At 49.6% G+C, this 23,483-nt stretch overlaps 1 protein-coding gene across 2 annotated transcripts in view; it reads right to left on the bottom strand.

Moving 5' to 3' along the window:
• The window catches only part of LOC123771610 (leucine-rich repeat and WD repeat-containing protein 1), a 53,285-nt gene that overhangs the window by 15,879 nt on the left and 13,923 nt on the right, over positions 1-23,483 (bottom strand). For both annotated transcript variants that reach the window (XM_045764197.2, XM_045764198.2), the window contains exons 4-7: positions 23,195-23,337; positions 20,261-20,490; positions 18,112-18,328; positions 15,544-15,708 (exon numbers count right to left, since the gene is read on the bottom strand). In XM_045764197.2, the coding sequence (XP_045620153.1) occupies positions 15,544-15,708; positions 18,112-18,328; positions 20,261-20,490; positions 23,195-23,337 (755 nt within the window). The remainder of the gene's footprint in view (positions 1-15,543; positions 15,709-18,111; positions 18,329-20,260; positions 20,491-23,194; positions 23,338-23,483) is intronic.

The following is a 23,483-nucleotide window of genomic DNA, read 5'->3' as shown; positions in this document are numbered from 1 at the left end:
TCTCTCTCTCTCTCTCTCTCTCTCTCTCTCTCTCTCTCTCTCTCTCTCTCTCTCTCTCTCTCTCTCTCTCTCTCTCTGTCTCTCTCTCTCTCTCTCTCTCTCTCTCTCTCTCTCTCTCTCTGTCTCTCTCTCTCTCTCTCTCTCTCTCTCTCTCTCTCTCTGTCTCTCTCTCTCTCTCTCTCTCTCTCTCTCTCTCTCTCTCTGTCTCTCTCTCTCTCTCTCTCTCTCTCTCTCTCTCTCTGTCTCTCTCTCTCTCTCTCTCTCTCTCTCTCTCTGTCTCTCTCTCTCTCTCTCTCTCTCTCTCTCTCTCTCTGTCTCTCTCTCTCTCTCTCTCTCTCTCTCTCTGTCTCTCTCTCTCTCTCTCTCTCTCTCTCTCTCTCTCTGTCTCTCTCTCTCTCTCTCTCTCTCTCTCTCTCTCTCTCTCTCTCTCTCTCTCTCTCTCTCTCTCTCTCTCTCTCTCTCTCTCTCTCTCTCTCTCTCTCTCTCTCTCTCTCTCTGTCTCTCTCTCTCTCTCTCTCTCTCTCTCTGTCTCTCTCTCTCTCTCTCTCTCTCTCTCTCTCTCTGTCTCTCTCTCTCTCTCTCTCTCTGTCTCTCTCTCTCTCTCTCTCTCTCTCTCTCTCTCTGTCTCTCTCTCTCTCTCTCTCTCTCTGTCTCTCTCTCTCTCTCTCTCTCTCTCTCTCTCTCTCTCTCTCTCTCTCTCTCTCTCTCTCTCTCTCTCTCTCTCTCTCTCTCTCTCTCTCTCTCTCACATTTTGCACGCATACCACTAGGACCTTGTAGTGGCTCACTGCTTGCTTGTCTTACTAAGAATCTGTATATAGACATTTGTTTTTCCCCATGCCTCACAACACTATGAATACCAATTTTTTTTCTAAATTTTTCAAACCATTCCCGGCTCACCTTAAATTAAATGATTTCATATCTGCATGACTCATTCCAGTTTTTTTTTATAAGATCTTCATGCAATAGCCTTGCTTTTTCACAAAGGATAGCCTCTGAAATGCTTTCAGAGACCCATGGCATGATATATAATAACTTTTATATTCAGAAACCAAAAAACCAACATGGAATATAATGAAACGCCATTTTCTGGGCGAGCCCCGGAGGCTCCCCAGAGCTTACTGGGCTGGGGTCAGATTCACGAAAGTACTTACGCAAGCACTTACGAACGTGTACATCTTTCCTCAATCTTTGACGGCTTTGGTTACATTTATTAAACAGTTTACAAGCATGAAAACTTCCCAATCAACTGTTATTATTGTTATAAACAGCCTCCTTGTGCTTCGGAGCTCATTAACTATTTAATAATTGGAAACAAAGCCGCCGAAGATTGAGAAAAGATGGAAAGGTTCGTAAGTGTTTGCGTAAGTGCTTTCGTGAATCTGGCCCCTGATATGTATTTATTAGACCATGGCATCAGTCGATGGAGTTCTTGCCTACCGGGGACCACAAGCCAGAACCTGAACCCTCAGAGAGGCATGAGGAGCAATGGCCTATGGAAACCCCCCCCCCCCCTGTGTTTGAAAGCATTCCATGTCTGCCATCAACTGCGGTTGGCACCCAGAAAGGTAGGCGTAACAAGACACCTAGGCATAGGGGTAGGATCCAGGCCCCCCCCCCCCCCCTCCTGCACTGGTAGCTACAACATTCAGTTCTGAGGCTGAGCATCAAAAAACCAGCGTTGAATGTAATGAAACGCCATTTTCTGGGTGAGACCCGGAGGCTCCCCGGAGCTTTACCGGCTGATATGCTAATGTCAGACTTTGGCATCAGTCATGTGTATGGAGTTCTAGGGCCTACCGGGGACCACGAGCCAGAACCTGGCCCCCTCAGAGAGGCAAGGGGAGCAATGGCCTATAGAAACCCCCGTGTGGTTGGAAGCATTCTATGTCTGCCATCGACCGGGTCAAGCATCCAGAAAGGTAAGCATTCCAAAACAAACCCCTATTCTGGTGAAAATTGCTACCTAAGCCTAACTAGTGAATAGAACTCTTCAACAGAAAACACGGAAACTAGTATGACGTCATACGTCACCGCGCCGCTGTCTGCGCAGCTCCCCCCTCCCCGGGAGGGGGAAGGGGGAGCCCCAGACCTCCCACGCCGGCTATCCACCCATCAGTTCTGAGGCTGGATGTCAAAACACGCGAAAAACGCCGACCGGAGGGAGGGAGGGTTGCCGGGGAGCCTCCGGGTCTCACCCAGAAAATGGCGTTTCATTACATTCAACGCTGGTTTTCTGGGGGGAGCCCCGTCGGCTCCCCGGAGCTAACTACCCACAGAGGAAGGTCAAAGGGACAAAACCGGGAGGCGGACACCACGCACCCCCCAAGGAGGCGAGACAACCGGCAGCAAACGCCAACCCAAGGCGCCACAGCCCCGAAAATCCCGGGAACAACACGAGAACCACGAGCAGCAAGGCCCCTGCACGAACACCAAAAATCCATGCCCGAAAGACTGCAAGGCCACGTCGCCCAGACGGCAGCGAGAGCAGCGAAGCCACGAACGCCACAGGCATGAGGGAAGAACACAGGCAGCTTAGCCGCAAGAACACGGCTGACCACCCGGGACACCATCACCCGCGAACCGGGAAGAACAGAACCGGATCAACGCAAAACGCGCTCCGGACCCAAACGCCGTGGCACGCAAACAACAGCAGAGGGCCGCCACTGAACACAAAAACGACACACCCCCGGCCCGACCAACGAAGCACCAACAAACCCTGGACCCCTCCAGAATGCAGCAGCCCCACCCCGCGCCAGAAAAGATGGAGACTGCTGCCATCAAACAACCAAAACGCTAAAACCGAAGGAGCAAGAAAACACAGCGAACCGACCCCCAGAGGCAAAGGCCCAAAGGAAAGAGCCGACGAAAAAACACACCGGAACCGAAGGGGCACTACCAACCGAGGAGAAGACAGAGCACGCTGACCAGAGACCAGGATGGTGCAAGCGGCGCACGAACAGGCCGGAGGTGAAATGACGCACAAGACAGCTGACTAACGGTGCAGAAGCAACACCAAGACCGAAAGCAAGCTGAAGCGGCTCCGCCTGCGCCGCACGAAAAGAGGCGACAGTATGTGGCAAGACGACGGCCCCCAACCCCTACTAGAAAACCAAGCCGAGAGTAAACCAAGCCAACAAGAAGGACCCACCGAAGAAGGGACAGGAAAAGGAAGGACCGCCAAAATACCCCATACTGCCGCCAAGAAAGCACGCAAGTGGGACACCTACCACGAAGCCACCTGACCACCAACCGGAGGCGAGACCACGAGGCAGAACATAAGCAGCCCCGACAAGGCCCCCCCCGAGCCCAGGAAAAAGGCGGAGCCGCGAGAAGATCTCGGGCGCGACCACCGAAACCCAGGCGGCACAAGGAGATGGAACGTCTGCCGAACAGAAAAACTCCGAAGCATGCAAGCCCGCCAGGAGTTCAGAAACGACGAGTCCGACGCGAGACATCGCAAGAACCCCCCCAAAAAAAGTAAAACAACAACAACCGGCAGGGCAAGCTAGGAAAACCAAAGAAGGCGGAAGGGTCGCCGCCAGAACAGGACCCGAACCAAGGGGCACGAACAACTGCAACAGACCGAGACAAAGAAGCACATCACAGGACACAGGCTGACCAACGCCTAAGAACACACGCAGAACATTCCTGCTGCAGAAGAGGCAGGAAGAAAGAGCAGAAGCACAAAAAAAAAAAAAAACCAGGAGAACAACCAGGGGTGGACAATCAGGCAGGGACAAAAACCCCACGCAATCCCCAGGCACAAAACGGCAGCAAAGCGCCACTCCACAACCGGACACAGGAACAAGGACACGCCACCGTGAAACACGGTACCAATGCTCACGTGCAGCAGCAGCAGCAACAGGCACCACTGCAACATGCAACATGTAAATAGCAACTCCCCTCTGCAAAGGCAGAGAACGGAGCAGGCAGACCCCAGACAGGGCCAACGGAGACACGACAAAACCCTGCAGGCCCAGAAACCTGCACCAGGCGACCGACGGCGGAGAAAACCCCGCTCGATACCTGCTGGATGAGGTACTGGGAGCTCTTTTACACCTCAAGCCCGGCCCAAGGTCAGGCCAGACCGGCCAGAGGATGGCCCACCAGGCAGCTGCTAGGAGCAGTCCACCGGCCCACATACCCCCACAACCAGGACGGGCCGGAACTGCCATACGAAAACAGGCCAGTGCGCCCTGGAAGTCCACGGACGAACCAGCAAGAAGGCTTATGCTCGCAAGTAGGTCGTGTAACAAGCACAGACCACTGATGGTAATACAGTGTTCCCCAAAAGTGCCAATAGCACCACTGCACTCCACTGGTACTATCCCGCAAGTTCTACCAGATAGGCGGGACCCAAGAGCCAGAGCTCAAATCCTGCAAGCACAGCCAGGAGCCTCACCAGGTGAGTACAGAACCAACCCTACAACCCCCACACCTCACAACATTAAAAAAGGAGGGTCCCCTGAATGACTCCAGCATGGGTTGGACATGCACATGAGGGGGACAGGAAGGGGTGATAAAGGGACAGTCACTGGTGTGCGAACGGTCTCAGTCGTACAAAATTATACCTAAATAAAAACAGGTATATGAACACCGCCGCATCCAGCGCCCGGCCAAAAGACGCCAGACCGCAGAAACTCACCTGGCGAATGGTGGCTCGAACTTGACACGACTCAACCGTGCCCAGAAGAACTTGGGAGCACCGCCAGGTGAAGACGCCAGAGCCGGACCCGCAGGAGAACAGGGAGAGGCGAAGGAGGCGGTCCACACCCATGACACAGAAAACCGCGGTGTCCTCCCCACAACTGGGAACCAGGACACCCCTGGTGCAAAGGGGCACATACCGCAGCCAGGGAGAAGAACGAGAGGCGAAGCACTGTAGCAAAAAAGGGCGCAAAACCCCAGCACTGAACCATCGCCCAGACCAAAACAAACTCCACGGCGCATGCGCATAACACGCTGGCCGAACCGCACACCCTCCCTGCGGGAAGGCGCCAGCCAGGACTATTGCACGAGAAAAGGAGCCAAAAGAGGAAGCAGGAACAATAAAACCGGCCAAAGAAGCAAAGAGCCCCAAAAAAAAGGGAACCCAAACGGGCGACAAGTAGCCCAAACGGGCGACAAGTAGCCCAAACGGGCGACAAGTAGCCCAACCGGGCGACAAGTAGCCCAACCGGGCGACAAGTAGCCCAACCGGGCGACAAGTAGCCCAACCGGGCGACAAGTAGCCCAACCGGGCGACAAGTAGCCCAACAGGGCGACAAGTAGCCCAACAGGGCGACAAGTAGCCCAACAGGGCGACAAGTACTAGGAGCCGACAGACGTTCCAATAATGCGGGAAGTAGCGAAAAAACCTTCCCGTACCCTCGAGAACACAGAAGCCAACACTAGTCCCGAAGGCACACGAAGGCGCAGGCGCACCCGAGATCAAAAGTCACGCAGAACCCCAACGAACGGGGAAACATGACAAAAACACCGTCCCAAAAAGCGGGGGAGGAAACATCCACCCACAGGACGGAACCAACCGACTCAAAGGCCAAGGAACCGAGCCCGGGGAGGGGCCGACGTCCAACAGCACGTACGGCGAGTGGGGAGGAAAGACCCCACTCCGCGTAACCACAAGCCCCGCCTAGAGGGGGATAAAACCCCCCACGGGGTCTAACGGGGCCAAGGCCCCCCCCAAGGCAGCCCCTCCCCAGCCCCGGGAACCTACACGACAGGCCCCGGGGCCGAGCCGTTCCCCCAAAGCCCCGGCCGTACCAGAAAACCGGGGCAGCCGTGAAAACACTAAGGAAGGGAGCCCACTGGCAGACTCATACAACACGGCTGGAGGAACAGGCCCAAATGCCCCCGTCACTACCCCGGAAGGGGAATTCCCCGAGACTGCCCGAGTCTCAACACCACGAAACACCCCGCCCTGAACCTACAGACGGTAAGGAACCGGATGCAGGCAGGAAGGGTGAACCAGGGGAAAGACAAGGGGGCGTGGATGCAACCAACACCCCCAAGTCCCAAAACGAAATACAACGGGGCAGCCCCGGGGCTCCCGGGGAGGAAACCACGAGAACGTTGCCACCACCAAGGCTCAAGTGCAACGCCCCTGCTGCCCGCACCCGCTTTGTTAGCACAACTGGGTAACCGAGCCACAACGAGCAACCAAACTCGCAGGACACCGGGTCGAAGGTGTCACCGACCCCACAGGCAGCAGACGGAGGCAAAACAGAGTCACCCAGAGACAAAAGGTGAGAGCAACCCTCAAACTCGCTGGAAGCGAGGGGGGGGGGCTCTGGGGTCACATCCATCGGACCCGCGCGCCCCCAGGGGTTTCCCAGGGTCCCGAGCGTTTACTTTAAGAGGACTCGCGCTCAGGTAATCCCAGGCAGGGTACTGCTAACCGGCACCCAAGCTACCAAACAACTTTCTAAGAGCTGAACCCCCGGGACGTGTACACTCACGGGGACCTAGCAGGGGGTACCACCAGAAATACTCAGAACACAAGGGACACAAGGGGCAAGAACGAAGGCAGACCCCCCCACCAGGTATATAAACAAAAGAAAAAGAAAACCCCGCAAGAGGACAGCGTACCCAAGCGGAACAGAGCCGGCCGCTATGATTGGTAAAGACAAGCTGCACAGTACCCCGCGCCCCACCAGTGCAAACACCGCCCCTTACTCTAAGGCGAACAAGGGAGACAGAACACCCGAGCACACAAAGAGCGGCCGAAAACCAAGCGGTAAACGGCCAGGCAGGGGCAGGACCCAAGGAACTTGTGGAAGGTGGCCCCAAGCCCCAAGGGCAGTACTTACAGGGCACCTAGGGAAGGGAACCCTAGGCGCATGCAGCCCGAGTACTGAAGAACCACACCCGGCTCACGCACCACCTAGAAAACAGACACCACACTCTAGGTACAGTGCTGAAACAACCACTGGAGCCGGAGCACATAACCATTGCCTATAGCATCAGCCGAAGAACTGATGGGTGGATAGCCGGCGTGGGAGGTCTGGGGCTCCCCCTTCCCCCTCCCGGGGAGGGGGGAGCTGCGCAGACAGCGGCGCGGTGACGTATGACGTCATACTAGTTTCCGTGTTTTCTGTTGAAGAGTTCTATTCACTAGTTAGGCTTAGGTAGCAATTTTCACCAGAATAGGGGTTTGTTTTGGAATGCTTACCTTTCTGGATGCTTGACCCGGTCGATGGCAGACATAGAATGCTTCCAACCACACGGGGGTTTCTATAGGCCATTGCTCCCCTTGCCTCTCTGAGGGGGCCAGGTTCTGGCTCGTGGTCCCCGGTAGGCCCTAGAACTCCATACACATGACTGATGCCAAAGTCTGACATTAGCATATCAGCCGGTAAAGCTCCGGGGAGCCGACGGGGCTCCCCCCAGAAAGAGTGCGAAAAATCACTGACCGGAAGGAGGGAGGGTACCGGGAACCCTCCGGGGCTCTCCCAGAAAATGGTGTTTCATTAGAATAACACACTCATCATTAGTTTTCAGTGGGGAGCCCCTACAGCTCCCCGGAGCTACCATAACAAAGAAAAGTGACGAAGAGGGACTTACCCGGAAGGTGGCCGCCACTTACTTCTTAACTCAAGGTCGAGACAACTGGCTGCAACCTGCGACCCAAAGTGGCACTCTCTCGACTAGGGCCAGGAACGTTGACTAAGTAATGCGTGGCCAGGACCCTCTTCGACCTCTAAAATCCCTGTGCTTGAATGTCAGCCCAAGACATGTTACCAAAGATGGCAGCCTAAGCAGCAAACTTACAAACATCATGGGCACGAGGATCGACTACAGGCTGGCTGGAGCAAATAGCCCTGTGGATGACCTGGTAGAACTGAACCCTGGAACAGGGAACAAAGGAAACCAGGGTTAACCCAAAGCACATCCACAGCCACAGAGGCTGTAGCGCGCAGATAACGGCGAAGAGCTGCAACCGGACACAACACAACACATGATGCACCCTCAGCTTGACCAACAAAGCATCAACAACCCAAGGACCCCACCCTCCCTGGAAACCTGCCGACCCATTCTTAGCCCAGAAAAGAAGGAGACGGCTGCAAACGAACAAACCTACTGCCAGGACCGGGCTGGTGGTAGGACTGAAAGAGCAGAAACCTCTGCGCCGGAGGAGAGCACGAAACTCCCAGACCCGACCCCCCAAAAGCCAATACCAACAGGAAAAAAAAAAAAAAAAAGAGCCTTAGAAAAACAATCTTGTACTGAAGGAGCCACCACAAACCTAGAAGAGAGAAAGGAGAGCACCCTGTCCAAGGACCAGGACGGCTCAAGTGACATGAGCAGACCGGAGGTGAAACAAAGCACGAGAAAGCTTACAGAATGGAGTGGAAGTAACATCCACTCCGAATGCAAGCTGAAGCAGCTCTGTCAGCGCCGCACAATATGAGGCGACAGTATTAGGCATCAAACGAGTTCTGAAAAAGTCAAGAAAGGACAAGACAACTCTATCCAAAATAGAGGACTACTTACAAAGAGAGAGAAAATGGTGGAAAGAGCGCGAGGAAACTTCATACTGTCGTTGAGACGAAGCTCGCAGGTGGGATACCATCAATAAAGCAACCTGATCACCTTACAAGTGGTGATAGGCCCGTGTCAGAAAGACTAGACGCAAAGAGTTGAGAAGACCGAACCAGCCAGGTACCGCGATCAGGCCGATCTGCTGAAAGAGCCGGAGCTGAGGGTTCGGACCGAGCAAGCAGTGCCTGAAACCAAGGCTGGGCCAGCCACCAAGGAGCCAATAGGACTACTCTCCCCTGGTAAGTCTCCAAACGAGACAGGACCCGAAGGAACAACTGGACCAGGGGAAGAGGTACAGGTAACCCCACCTCGACCAGTCCTGCCATAAGGCATCCACCGTAATGGCCTCGCAGGTAGGGAAGGGCGCCACATACACAAAGACGCCTGGGAGTCCACACATCCGGCAGAGCCAACTAAAGGAGTCGGCGTCGACCGTCCATTCCGTGGGCAGGGGAATGAACTGAGATGGGCCGTCCGCTAGGACATTTGACTCTCCCCATACATGAACCGTATGGAGAGCTAAACCCCAAAATGCCAACAAAGTCACTCGAAGAGACAAGAGCCAAGGATCAAACTCCCGCATCGTACTGTGAGCCCGTTGGAAGGAGGACTGTAAGCCCACTGCCTATGGCCGGCCTGGTAAGATGAGGCATCCATGAACACATCGAGTGAGGGCGTGAGTAGGGGCCAAGGCACTGAACCACGCAGCAACCGATGCAAAGCCCCGGGGGCCAAACCCAACAATCGCGAGAGGCTAAAGGAAGATCCCCAAAGGAACCAGAAAAGCCACTGACCCCACACCCGACCCAGCTAGTAAACAAGCACGGGAAAGTTCAGACTCCCGCACAGCTGCTCGAGCAACTGCCGAGTGACCCAGAAGCCCTCCTGAAACAGGCGAAAACGGGACTTCAGCCACAGCAATGACTCCAGAGGAAGAGACAAGGAGGCAGTCTGAGAGTCCCACACAAGACCCAGCCAGGTCTGAACCCATGACAGAACCAAATGGGACTTCCTCCAGTTCACCAGGAATCCAAACCTGGCGAGTTGGGAAAGAACCATACCCCTGGCAAGCAGACACGCGGATCGAACCACACCAGCCAGTCATCAAGGTAAGCCAGAACCCGAATCCCTAACAGACGCAGATGGGCCACCACGACCCAGGTGAGATGCGTGAATACGCAAGGTGACAGATTCAGACCAAATGGGAGGCAACAAAAGCGGAAAGCTTGCTGCCCCACAAAACCCAACTATTTCCTGAATCCCAGATGAATCGGGACGTGCCAATATGCATGCCAAACGTCCAGAAAGACCATCCAAGCATCCAGCTCCAAGAGAAGAAAGACCTGGGACAGAGAAGTTATCCGAAATGAAGGGCAAAAGATCCAAGGGTTCAGGCGGAACAAGTCCAGAATGAATCTCAGATCTGCACAGTCTCGTTTTGAAACTGTAAACAGGCAGGAAACCCACCGGAGGGACGAGGTTATTTTGACCATGTTCAAGCCAACATCCACTCCAAGATGATCCGATGGAGCGCAGGGGAAGAGGCCTGCCCTGCTAGCCCTGAACCCCCCGGAGGAGGAGGAGCCACCCAACGACACCACAGGCCAGAAGAGATGACCCGAAACGCCCACGAATCGTGGGACCAGACATGAGTAAACAGCAGCCCTTTTGGCACCCTGCGAAAGGACAGACGAAGAAGCCGGCCGACGAGCAGAGCGACCACTGAGCAGACCAGACGCCGCTGACTCCAAAGGAAGCCCCCGGCTCAGAAACTGGCACCGCTGGCCTACCACGACTAGAGGGACCCTGAACCCTGCACAACCCTTCCAGGAAGGCCCACCACCCCCCCCCCCTCTCCTCAGGAGAACCAACAAGTCCAATATGGGATGACAACTAAACGAAGCTGCTTGCAGAAACTGCATGACAGCAGACTCCGCAAACAGCAATGGACAAAAGGGCAACAAAAACCTAAGAGCCAGAGCCCAAGCGGATTCCAAGAGGAGAGCAAGCACAACCTGTTGGCACGCGGTGCTGTGCCGACATGCAAAGAGAAGCAAAAAACAGATACACCGCCTCCTTGAGAACCGGCACAAACAACTTCAACAAGGCAGCCAATGCCCTAGCCACCGAGGTAAGCGCACCAGACGAAGACCCGACACATAGTGCCTCCACATCCTCCACAAGCAAGTCTGAGGACAGCTCAAGAAGGGAAAAGAAACGCAAGACCGAGGCCAAATCCCCATGGGTGCACAACTCCTCAGCTACCAAAGCAGCCAAAAGGGAAGGAACCTACACGTGAAGTTGCACAACCCCCCAACATCCCAAGGAAGCACAGGGGCGAACAAGCACATGTTAAGGCCCTCAAACTCGCCCCCCAGGAAAGCTGTACCACAGTGGAAGTCTCCCACCGATCAAGCGTATGGGTCCGACAAAACCCATGCCACGCTCCCAATGAAAAGAAAGGGCCGTCTGCTAACCAGGAAGACTCCTGTACCTCGTAACGCACCCAAAAGGGGAAAGGTCGAACCGAACTAAAAAAAAAAAAAAAAAAAAGACCCATCACCGAGGCGTAATCCGGTTCTCACAGAAGGTAGGCCACGATGGCCTCCCGAACCTCCTTAGGCGGGATTCGAGAAACCAAAGAACCCAGAACCTAAAAACCCAGGGGAACCCGGAGCCGAACCCAAATCAAACTCGTACAGAGAAGGAAGGTATGAAAACCACTCCCCCCCCCCCCTGCAACAACAAGCCCCACAACGAAGGTACCAACACCCAAGTGAGTTACCTGGTTGATACCTGGTTGATGGAGTTCTGGGAGTTCTTCTACTCCCCAAGCCCGGCCCGAGGCCAGGCTTGACTTGTGAGAGTTTGGTCCACCAGGCTGTTGCTTGGAGCGGCCCGCAGGCCCACATACCCACCACAGCCCGGTTGGTCCGGCACTCCTTGGAGGAATAAATCTAGTTTCCTCTTGAAAATGTCCACAGTTGTTCCGGCAATATTTCTTATGCTTGCTGGGAGGACGTTGAACAACCGCGGACCTCTGATGTTTATACAGTGTTCTCTGATTGTGCCTATGGCACCTCTGCTCTTCACTGGTTCTATTCTACATTTTCTTCCATATCGTTCACTCCAGTACGTTGTTATTTTACTGTGTAGATTTGGTACTTGGCCCTCCAGTATCTTCCAGGTGTATATTATTTGATATCTCTCTCGTCTTCTTTCTAGTGAGTACATTTGGAGGGCTTTGAGATGATCCCAATAATTTAGGTGCTTTATTGCGTCTATGCGTGCCGTATATGTTCTCTGTATTCCCTCTATTTCAGCAATCTCTCCTGTTCTGAAGGGGGAAGTGAGTACTGAGCAGTACTCAAGACGGACAACACAAGTGACTTGAAGAGTACAACCATTGTGATGGGATCCCTGGATTTGAAAGTTCTCGTAATCCATCCTATCATTTTTCTGGCTGTCGCAATATTTGCTTGGTTATGCTCCTTAAACGTTAGGTCGTCAGACATTATTATTCCCAAATCCTTTACATGCTGTTTTTCTACTATGGGTACATTTGATTGTGTTTTGTACTCTGTATTATGTTTAAGGTCCTCATTTTTACCGTACCTGAGTACCTGGAATTTATCACTGTTAAACATCATGTTATTTTCTGATGCCCAGTCGAAAACTTTATTAATATCAGCTTGAAGTTTTTCAATGTCCTCAGCCGAGGTAATTTTCATACTGATTTTTGTGTCATCTGCAAAGGATGATACGAAGCTGTGACTTGTATTTTTGTCTATATCTGATATGAGAATAAGGAAAAGCAGCGGTGCAAGGACTGTACCCTGAGGTACAGAGCTTTTTCACTGAGTGTTGGTACCCTCGGGGCCAAACGGGGCCCAGGCCCCCCCCCCCCCAAGTCAACTCCTCCACACCAGGACCCAGGGCAGAGCTGTCCTTCACACCCTCTGCTCTGAAAGAAAGGGAAGAGTCCAGGGAAAAGGCTGAGAAGAATAAGGTCCGTTGGCAAGACCCAGAAGCCTCGGCAGGAGGAGTACGCTCGAATGCCTCTGTCGCTGACCCAGAAGGGGCAGTCCCTGAAGCCGTCCAAGTCTCACTATTGTCTAAACCCCGCCCTGACTCCAAAACCCTCAGACATTTGGGAACCAGAAGGGGGAGGAGGACAAGACGAACAACACCAACAGGGAAAGGACATGGGAGTGCGAACGAAACCAAAGTCGAAGTGACTAACGCCCCCAAGTTTGGGTCCCTATAACCCAAGTGGGGCAGCCTTGGGGCATCTGGGTGAGCAACCAATCTAGCGTGCTCCAGGAAACAATATAAAAAATGCAACGTCGAAGCTGCCGGTACCCAAATATCTATCAGTATACTGGGTAATCTGGAGCACGATCACAGAGCAAGATTCGCAAGACTCCGGTCAAAGGTGTCACTGACCCCAACAGACAGCATGACAAGCAAAACTGGTGAGTGTCACCCTGAGACAAGAGGACAAAGCCACTTTCAAACTCAAATTCGATGAGTTGGGACCCAGAGGACGCATCCATAGGTCCAAAGAGCCCCAATAGGGTTTTCCAGGGTCTCTTAGGCTGACTGCAAAGAGAAGCCCATGCAAGGTATTGCTAACCAGTTGGGCCCCAAACTACCAAGAGACCTACTAAAACCTGAACCCCTGCGATGTGTACAAGCACAGGGTAGGGGGTTCTCGTACCTCTCCTAGCCAGGAACCACCAATACAAGAGAAGGATGGATAGACCATAGACCAAGGGGGCAGACCCCCACCAGGCAAAATAAACAAAGAAAAATAAAACCCCACAAAAGCTGTCCCCAGAAGGAACAGAACTTGCCACTGTGTATAATGGGAGATAAGCTGCACAATACCCTGTGTCCCTACCAGCAACGATACCACTTCCTACCCAAGGCCAAACAGTGGCAACAAAAATCCCCAACTGGCCCCAAGGGTGGGCAATTGCCAAGCAGCAAAAGACGCCTACGGAAACGGAACCCAAACATCCTGTGGAAGATAACCCCAAGATGCAAGGGCAGTACTAACCGGGCACCTAGGGAACGATGGCCCTAAGAGCATGCAGCCCCAGTACTGATGAATTACTCCTGGCCTGTGCACCACACACAGCAGAATACACCACAAGGCACAGAACTGCAAGAGTCAGAGGCCAGAGTTGACGATCGCCACAGTCCACATCAGCCGAGGAACTGAATGATGTAGCAACCAGCACAGGGGGAGAGGCTGCGCGGACAATCGGCACGACGGCGGTAGTGACGTCTGCTTGTTTTAGTTTGGGAGTTCTGCGCCCCCGTTCAGTTTTAGGTAGCAATATTTACCAAGCGGGGTTTCTTTTGTTACGCCTACTTTTCCTGGTGCCAACCCAGGTCGATGGCAGACATGGAATGCTTTCAAACACATGGGGGGGGTTTCCATAGGCCATTGCTCCTCATGCCTCTCTGAGGGAGCCAGGTTCTGGCTCGTGGTTCCCAGTAGGCAAGAACTCCATCGACTGATGCCAGGGTCTAATACATACATATCAGCTCAGTAAGCTCTGGGAAGCCGTAGGGCCTCCCCACAGAAAAGCACAAAAACAATGCAATTCTTAACAAAAACTTCAAGCGCGGTCGTCACTAGGCAGGTGACACTAGGCGGGAGACACTGGTAAACTGAAGCACGCCACACGCTTGGTTGGCCCATATGTGTAGCAACAACTTGAGAAGTGAGGCAAACCTTGAATACCAAGTCAAATTTTAGGAAGAAATAGAACTCAAAAATTGAATTTTTTTAAAAGTGGGGCATTTAAAAAACCGAGGTTCCAATGTAATGATATAAGAAACTAGAATAGAGGATGTGGGAAGACTTCCACCACAAAACAAGTTGAGGAAACACTACCATGTAATGAAAGGTCATAACAAAATAATAATAATGAGAATTTCATCACTAAAAGTTCCCCATGTACATTATATGAAGTGCACACAAAAACCAATAAAGGTCCAAAACCTTAGAATGACTATAGTGAAAATACTACCAGTAGCCGCCACTCGGTGGCAGTAACCGATAGTAATGGGATAGAGCCAGTTTGGAGTGAATCTAATGTTTCATTTGAATCATTTGCAGAGTTGTTTGGCAGTTTTGAGATTTCATTTGCTGTGAACCCTACAGTTGTCTGTAAAGCTTCATTAACTTTCTGGATGCTCTTCCCATTTGGGTGGCAGATTGTCAACAGCTTCCTGTGGGAGCCGGTCGGCCGAGCGGACAGCACGCTGGACTTGTGATCCCGTGGTCCTGGGTTCGATCCCAGGCGCCGGCGAGAAACAATGGGCAGAGTTTCTTTCACCCTATGCCCCTGTTACTTAGCAGTAAATAGGTTCCTGGGTGTTAGTCAGCTGTCACGGGCTGCTTCCTGGGGGTGGAGCCCTGGTCGAGGACCGGGCCGTGGGGACACTAAAAATCCCCGAAATCATCTCCAGATAACCTCCAGATAGCCTCTACGAGGAGGGCTAAGTTCCGGCTCTAGACCCTGGTAGGCCCAACACAACTCCTCTAACTAATGTGACCCATTAGAATGAAGCCATTTCAGAGATAGCTTCTGATGAACAAATCCACAAGGGCTGTGAGGAAGGTTCGAACCTACGTTTGAGAGGATCCCAGACGAGCCTTAATCGACTGAGCTACGACATGGTTAAAAGAATTTGGATTTGTTCATTTGATGCATCACGCTATTGTGATTTCTGTGTGTATAGCTTCCAAGTAACAGCGGGGTTGCCAAAAAAAAGAGATGAGAACCTTTCTATTGTAGTGACAAGCCTGCACATTTCCAGCCGTATAATACGTTAAACAACCCAAAAGATTCTACCTTCCTTCCAACATTTTGGCAAATTTTGACAGGAATCAGACAAATATGATAAAAACTGACAGAAATGGGAATGCACGAGAAGGATAAATTTATAGGCAAAATATTTATACTTTAAAGATGCCACTCACTTATTCAAGGCTCTCTTCTTCAAAGCTCGTGCAAGAGAGAAGATGTAGATCTGGCCGTGAAGGGCACATTTCGCCGCAAGAAGGTCGTCACGCAGCATACACACGGAGTCCAAAACTGATCCATTACCATCTACTTCTGGAAGCATGAATTCTGTCCGCTCTAGTCTGAAATAATTTGTAGTGCCCATAAATAAAAATTTATTCAAGATAAAATTTATAATAATTAATACTGTACGCTAAAAAAATTTAGTTTACAAATTTTACAAATACAGCGGCGCCTCGATTAACAAATTTAATCCGTTCCGGCACTGAGCTCGTCATGTAGAAAACTCGTCTTGCGAAACAACAAAACTGTCGTCGGAGGTGTCCAAGAACCAGCGGGAACGCTCGTTAATCGAGACAAATTTTCTGCAAGTGGCTTGCTCGTTACTCGAAATGCTCATAACTGGAGCTGCTCGTCACTCGAGGTTCCACTGTATAGTACAATACAAATGTTATTACACATTAATGCTACTGAAGGCATTACAGAGACTACAAAAGCTCTTCAGTTTACCAATGTCACAAATGCTGGTTCGGTTTGCTGATGCTACACATACAATGTGTATAAAAAACATTTACTTTGTGAGGCTGAGTATTAGTGTATTTTTTTAAGTATAATAAACATTTGTTTGTAATTGTTAAAAAAAAACAGTGTTGAATGTAATGAAATGCCATTTTCTGGGTGAGCCCCGGAGGCTCCCTGGAGCTATTGGACTGATGTTAGTTATATTAGTCTGGGGTTTCAGTCACATGGAATTCTACCTACTGGGAATCATGAACCAGAACGTGGCACTCCCTCAGAGACACACAGGGAGCAATGGCCTATGAAAACTCCACTCTTTGAGAGTATATTCATGTCTGCCATCAACCGGGGTTAGGCACCCAGAAAATTAGGCATCCCAAAACAGACCCCAACTGGACTGGTTGAAAATTGCAACCCAAGACCGAACAGCGCCCAAGAACTCCTCCAAGAAAAACATGGCAACAAGCAGATTGTTATCAAACCGACGCGCTCCCTGAGCCAGCCGCACGCTCACCAGTTCGGAGACTGAGCAAACGAAACAAAAACCACCAACCGGTGGGAGGGAGGGTGCCAGGGAACTTCAGGGGCTCACCCAGAAAATGGCGTTTCATTACATTCAACGCTGGCTTCCTGTGGGAGCCCCGTCGGCTCCTTGGAGCTAGATAACCAAAGTGAACAAAAGGACTTACCCGAGAGGGTAAGAATAGCACTGCCTGCCTCATGACCAAGATGGTACGTCCACCAAGACCAAAAGAGCAGAAACCCCGGCATCAGAGGAGAGCATCAAGCTCACAGACTCAACCTCTAGAGGCCAAAACCAACAGAAACAAAGCCTTCGGAAAACAAGGAAATTTGTTGTGCCCCGAAGGGGGCCACAACAAGCAAAGGAGAATAGAGAAAAGAGAGCACTCAGTCCAAAGACCAGGATCACTCAGGCGGTGCATGAGCTGACCAGAGGTGGGAAAAAGTACGAGAAAGCTTACGAAGCGAAGATGAAGTAATGTCCACCCCGAACACAAGCTTAGTTGCTCTGCTAGTGCTGCACGATAAGAGGCAATAGTATTCGGCATAAGATGTCAGTCCTGAAACAACCAGGAAAGGAAAGACAACACGAACTGAAACAGAAGGCAACCTATGAAGAGAAAGGAAGTGGGGAAAGGAATGTCAGGAGACTTCATACTGTCACCGAGAAGAAGACCGCAAGTGGGACAACATGAGAGAAGCCACCTGATCACCATACAAGTGGTGATACACATATGTCAAAAATACCAGACGCGAAGAGCGGAAGAATAGATCAAACCAGTGAGGTACCTCACCAGCCTGAGCTGCTGGAAAAGGCGGAGCAGTGGAAAACGCCCCAGGTTCAGACACCGAGCAAGCAGTAACTGAAACCAAGACTGGGCATGGGGCTAGAAAGAGAACCCTTTCCCGACAGGACTCCAGCTCAGCCAAAACCCGAAGAAACAGCTGAACCTGGAGAAAAAGGTACAGGTACCCCCACCTCGACCAGTCCTGCCAAAAAGCGTTGACCGCGACAGCTTTGCAGTCCGGGAAGGGCGCCACATAGACTGGGAGATGCCGCGACCACGCCAACGCAAAGAGATCCACCTCAGGGGCCCAAACACTTTGGCAAAGCCAACTGAAGAACTCAGCGTCGATGGTCCATTTCATGGACAGAGGAAGCCGGCAGGGCTCTCCACAGAAATAAATTATTTCCAAAATAATCACACTCCAAGTACACTGTGACTATCCCATGCCCCAGAGATAAACTAAGTGAGCAGAAAAGTTTAACGCCAAACTTGACAGTGAATACATTATAAGCATTTTACATTTATGCAGCTGTTTATTATTCAATGATAATTTTTTTTACACAAGCAAATTTCTTGAATTACTTTTTTGCTTGATAAGTAAAAATTCAATAATTTGCCATGTGTACTTTCTTTTCAGGTGTGTAGGTTTGGCATTACTAATGTTAATGAGCTCAAAAGAGAACAAGATCTACCCACCTGTCATTAGCTTCAATCTTCTGCATGTCTATCTTCCATCCAAACAGCCCCCCATCACACCCAGCAATGAGCATGTCATGAGAGCACGAGAAAGTCAAGTTGTAAACATCTCTGGCTACAGCAGGAATAGTCAGCAAATGCACTGCAGTTGCCTCGTAGCTAGGCAAGGCCGGGGTTCCTACATCCCACAGTTGAATTTGTCCATCTTCATGACCACCTACAATAATAAATATTACAGTCAGTATTAATACACAAGGAGTTAAGGGGTGTGGACTGCATCATTAGTTAATGACAATTGCCTATTAACCACCGTGCTGCACTGAGTTTATTGTGAAATTCCCCGTGCGCATGAAATAGTGTTCCCCAAAAACTCCCTTTTCTTCGTAAAATCATAAATTCCCTTCCATAAACATGTCTATGTAAAAATAAATACCAAATTCCAATTACTTTGGTTGTGGGGACGTGGACAAGGTGCGCTGTGACGTCATCAGGGCCGGGTCGTCCGTGCATGACTCGCCCAGACACGGTCGTGCGGGTCATTCAAGCACCGGGTGTTGCCAGAAATATATTTTCAATTATTTGTTCTATGTATTTCCTATGCGGTTTTATTTGTTTTTTATCGTATATGATGCATATTTGTGTCCTTTACAATATGTATACAGTAGAACGTTCATAATGTTCCATAGAACTCTGATACATGTGTCAGTAATGTGTCCACAATAAATGTTTAGTTGCAATATTACTTGTTACAAATTCACTAAAATTACAATATGTACAGTTTCACACACTATTTACACAGTAACACACTGTATTACACACTCAGTACTTCGGAAGTGAGTAATAATCAATGAAGTAGTCCATGGTACACAGCACGACTTCTCTCTCGTTGCAGCAGGTACAGATAGATTTTCGCCGCTTTCTGTTTCTTCGTTCTGTGTGCTTACAAATAACGCACTCACGTACACCCTTGGCATTAGTACCTGTAGGTGGTATGTAGCCAAGCTAGTAAAACGTAAGATAGTCTTGAAAAGATTACAGAAAAAGATTAATTTGTAAGGAAGTCATGAAAAGATTGCTTTGTAAGATCCACAGGAAGAAATTCAGCCAGCCTCAAAGAGTGTCCATCAGTCAAGAAGAGATTCAGGTATTCCTGAAAATATCTATGGAAAACACCACCATGGAAGCCGCTAACACTGTTCATTTATACTACTTGTATCAGATGCATCATCACTGAACGCAGAAAACGATTCATCTATGTATCATCTAAATAAATTGGAGATAGCATAGCATAGGTGGGCAAGGATGGCGCTCAGAGCTACAATTGGATACGCTCGCTGTATCGTCCTCATAGGTGCTGAATCACTTGCATCCGACCTTTGTGTTAAATCCTTATTGCGCCTCGCTTCACCAATATTATGACCCTTATGTTCTTCAAACAATAAGGTTTGAATTTCACTGACAGAGCGCGATCTTTCAACACCGCGTCGGACAGGTGTTTGAGAGCCAGAGGCGCGTGCGCCACCCATGGTTGTTCACTCAGTACTAACCCAGCCAGCAACCCTAGGGCATTCTGGGAATTTTTTCCAAGATGGCTGCCTCTCACTGGAGGTCCTAAGAATCCATTTCGTACACAACCAATCTCGCAGACATTTAGAATGGGTACGAAAAAATAAAAAATAGTTTTCTCGGTTGGCGCAGTTTCCCACCGACTGAGAATACTTGGTTTGCGCAGTTAAGTGGTTAAAAGTCTGTCTTAACTTTATTGGACAAATCATTATTTATAATTTTTGTTTTCATACTACAAGAAAACATCTCTTTCTTGCTAGATTTTCAGATTTACTTGAAAGAAATCAACAGCCAAAAGAGAGCAACGTTTTTGGCATTTCAAAATTCTTGTGAATCCAGTTGGATACAGAATGATATGTTCCAAATTTTGAAAGTTCCACTATGCTTCTACAGATCTTTAATTATTGTAGTAATATTTGCAATAGCTACAAAAGAGAAAGTTATATTAGTCTCAAGATAAATTTTGTACCATATTATGGCTGGTAAAAAGATTACAGAAATAGGCTCAAGAAGTCAAGAGTATATACTAGATAAATGCTTGTCACACGAAGAGCATCACATCAGTGCTCAGTGATTTACTTACAGAACAACCACGTAGCTTTCTTGGGATGGAATATGAGGGCGCAGACTACCGCTGCGGCTCTATTTGGCACTGTACGGAACATCTGGTAGCAGACGCCAGCTTCAGGGTGGATCAAGAGAACAGTGGAGCGAGCACCGCCAGCAGCTAAAATATTCATGGTTTTAATTCCAAGGTCGTCCAGTGGAAGTGTTGACCAAACTTGTGCATAAAGATTTTCTCCAGCCGTTGCTCTATTGGAATCAAAATTTGTAATATAATGACTGCATCTTGCTTGTCCAGGATTTTGCACTCCTCAAAAATAGATTGCAAGTATTCTAATTATTATACATTAATTAACATTCTCTTAGAATACATTCATTATTATTACTCCACTTGCCACTTCTAAAACATGAGGAAGCACCTGCCCTTTTGTTTTTGTTTAATAGTATATATACTGTGTAATTCACTAATTAGCTAGCACATCTGTAGGCCACTTTCAGAGAAGAAAGATACCACTTAAGGCATGGCATCATACTAAACATTGAAATACAGTATGTAAGTTTTAACTGTGCAACTATGCAAGATACCCAAAACAAACTGGTATACAGTCAAAGTTTATAGCATATGACAGATCTTTGTATGAAATTAGTGTTAAACTGTGTACAATAGATTATGGCAGGACGTGTAGAATGTATGTTATGCACAGTCATTCTACACATTCTACTATGTGTAGAATGTTTAACCTTAAAAGACACTAAACTAGGAGAAAGAAAACCTGGGGTCAAAGAAACGGTCACTGTCGGATGTTGAACTGGATAGTGACAATAGATCCTATATGGAAAATGCACCCCTTGAAAAATCCTCAAGCCCAAGTAAAGAAAGTTACAAGGGAAAGGTATTTTAGAGAACTGGTTGATACCTGGTTGATGGTAGATGATCCAGGAAAAATACACATGACGGTTTTTAAAGTGATCAATAAAGTGAATTAGAAAAGTCCAAATGAACCCAAAAATATAGGCCTGAAGCCCAGCTGGCAGACATCTTGGACAAATATAGGCTACACTCTTATAGGAGAGAAATAAAAAAATTAATAAATAAAATAATAAAATAAATAAATAAAAAAACTTGGCTTGAAGTTAGGTCTGAAGTGAAAAAGTACCAGGGGACAGATTCAGGAAACAGTTACGCAAGTCCTTATGAACACGTACATCTTTACTCGATCTTTGATGGCTTTGGTTACATTTATTAAACAGTTTACAAGTATGGAAACTTCCCAATCAACTGTTATTGCTATAAACAGCCTCCTGGTGCTTTGGAGCTCATTAACTGTTTGAAAATTGTAAACAAAGCCACCAAAGATTGAGAAAAGACGTACAGGTTCATAAGTGCTTGCGTAACTGCTTCGTGACTCTGGCCCCAGTACACTAAACGCTTCTATTACCGGAACACTATCTGTTCCAGCAATAGAACAGACAAAATAAGACAGCATTCATGATGCACAAGTGACACACAAACTCCATCACCATCAACTACTGTGCTAGAATGGTCTGCTGCCAAGCTGTTCCAAACAGCATCTCAGGCAGCATGGGGAGGAACAGGAGAACCTACAATCAGTTTTTCTGTAATAAGGAAGAACGAGATGAAAAGAAATCCAGGTTAGAAACAAGATGTCACTAAAGCAGTCAGGTAAGGGAATGAGTAGCACACCAGTGTCTGAATGAGCACCCCAGAACCAACAAGGCTGCTGAAAACCAGTGGAAGCATTCATTCTATCTCCAAGAGAACTATCTGCATTTTCTTCGAATAAAATAGTGGTTAGACGGATCTATAGGCAGATGAAACCTGAAACAAAGCTTTACTTCAGTGAACACATGCACACAGTATTCTCCCAGTGAACACATGCACACAGTATTCTCCCAGTGGACACATGCACACAGTATTCTCCCAGTGAACACATGCACACAGTATTCTCCCAGTGAACACATGCACACAGTATTCTCCCAGTGGACACATGCACACAGTATTCTCCCAGTGAACACATGCACACAGTATTCTCCCAGTGGACACATGCACCTAGGCATCCCCTCAGTGGACACATGCACACAGGCATCCCCTCAGTGGACACATGCACACGGGCATCCCCTCAGTGGACACATGCACACGGGCATCCCCTCAGTGGACACATGCACACGGGCATCCCCTCAGTGGGCACATGCACACGGGCATCCCCTCAGTGGGCACATGCACACGGGCATCCCCTCAGTGGACACATGCACACGGGCATCCCCTCAGTGGACACATGCACACGGGCATCCCCTCAGTGGACACATGCACACGGGCATCCCCTCAGTGGACACATGCACACGGGCATCCCCTCAGTGGACACATGCACACGGGCATCCCCTCAGTGGACACATGCACACGGGCATCCCCTCAGTGGACACATGCACACGGGCATCCCCTCAGTGGACACATGCACACGGGCATCCCCTCAGTGGACACATGCACACGGGCATCCCCTCAGTGGGCACATGCACACGGGCATCCCCTCAGTGGACACATGCACACGGGCATCCCCTCAGTGGACACATGCACACAGTATCCCCTCAGTGGGCACATGCACACGGGCATCCCCACAGTGGACACATGCACACGGGCATCCCCTCAGTGGACACATGCACACGGGCATCCCCTCAGTGGGCACATGCACACGGGCATCCCCTCAGTGGGCACATGCACACGGGCATCCCCTCAGTGGGCACATGCACACGGGCATCCCCTCAGTGGACATGAATAGGCGTCCAGATTAGTCATCCATGTTGTCCAGCATCCGTATAAAAGGCAGGAATATCCTTGATCTCTCCAAATGGCAAAGGATGCAATTTTCCATTACATTTGTAAAAATACCTTTCATACTAATAAAAATACTTGGCGCAAAGGAACTATCAAACTTACGTTTTTGTGCTGCGATTGTATTTGAGAACCACCTCTCCATCGTCCACATTAATAAAACACACAGAGGAGCCTCCACAAGTTGCTACCACATTGGTCATCGAGTTGGCCTTTTCCTGGTTGGGCTCAAATGAACACTGCCATATCTAGATCAAATAAAGGGTAGTAAACATATATATATAATATGTTAATTTTAAGATGAATAGGAAAACCAGGGATATACTGAACATCTTGTAGCAGAATCTTTACTTTAAAAAACATAACGTTTCGAATACTTCTCGTATTCATCATC

This window comes from Procambarus clarkii, chromosome 75 (genome assembly GCF_040958095.1).
Source record: "Procambarus clarkii isolate CNS0578487 chromosome 75, FALCON_Pclarkii_2.0, whole genome shotgun sequence".
Taxonomy (NCBI): Eukaryota; Metazoa; Arthropoda; class Malacostraca; order Decapoda; family Cambaridae; genus Procambarus; species Procambarus clarkii.
Note: the sequence above shows the minus strand (reverse complement) of the source record. Positions and strands in the feature narration are given on the sequence as shown.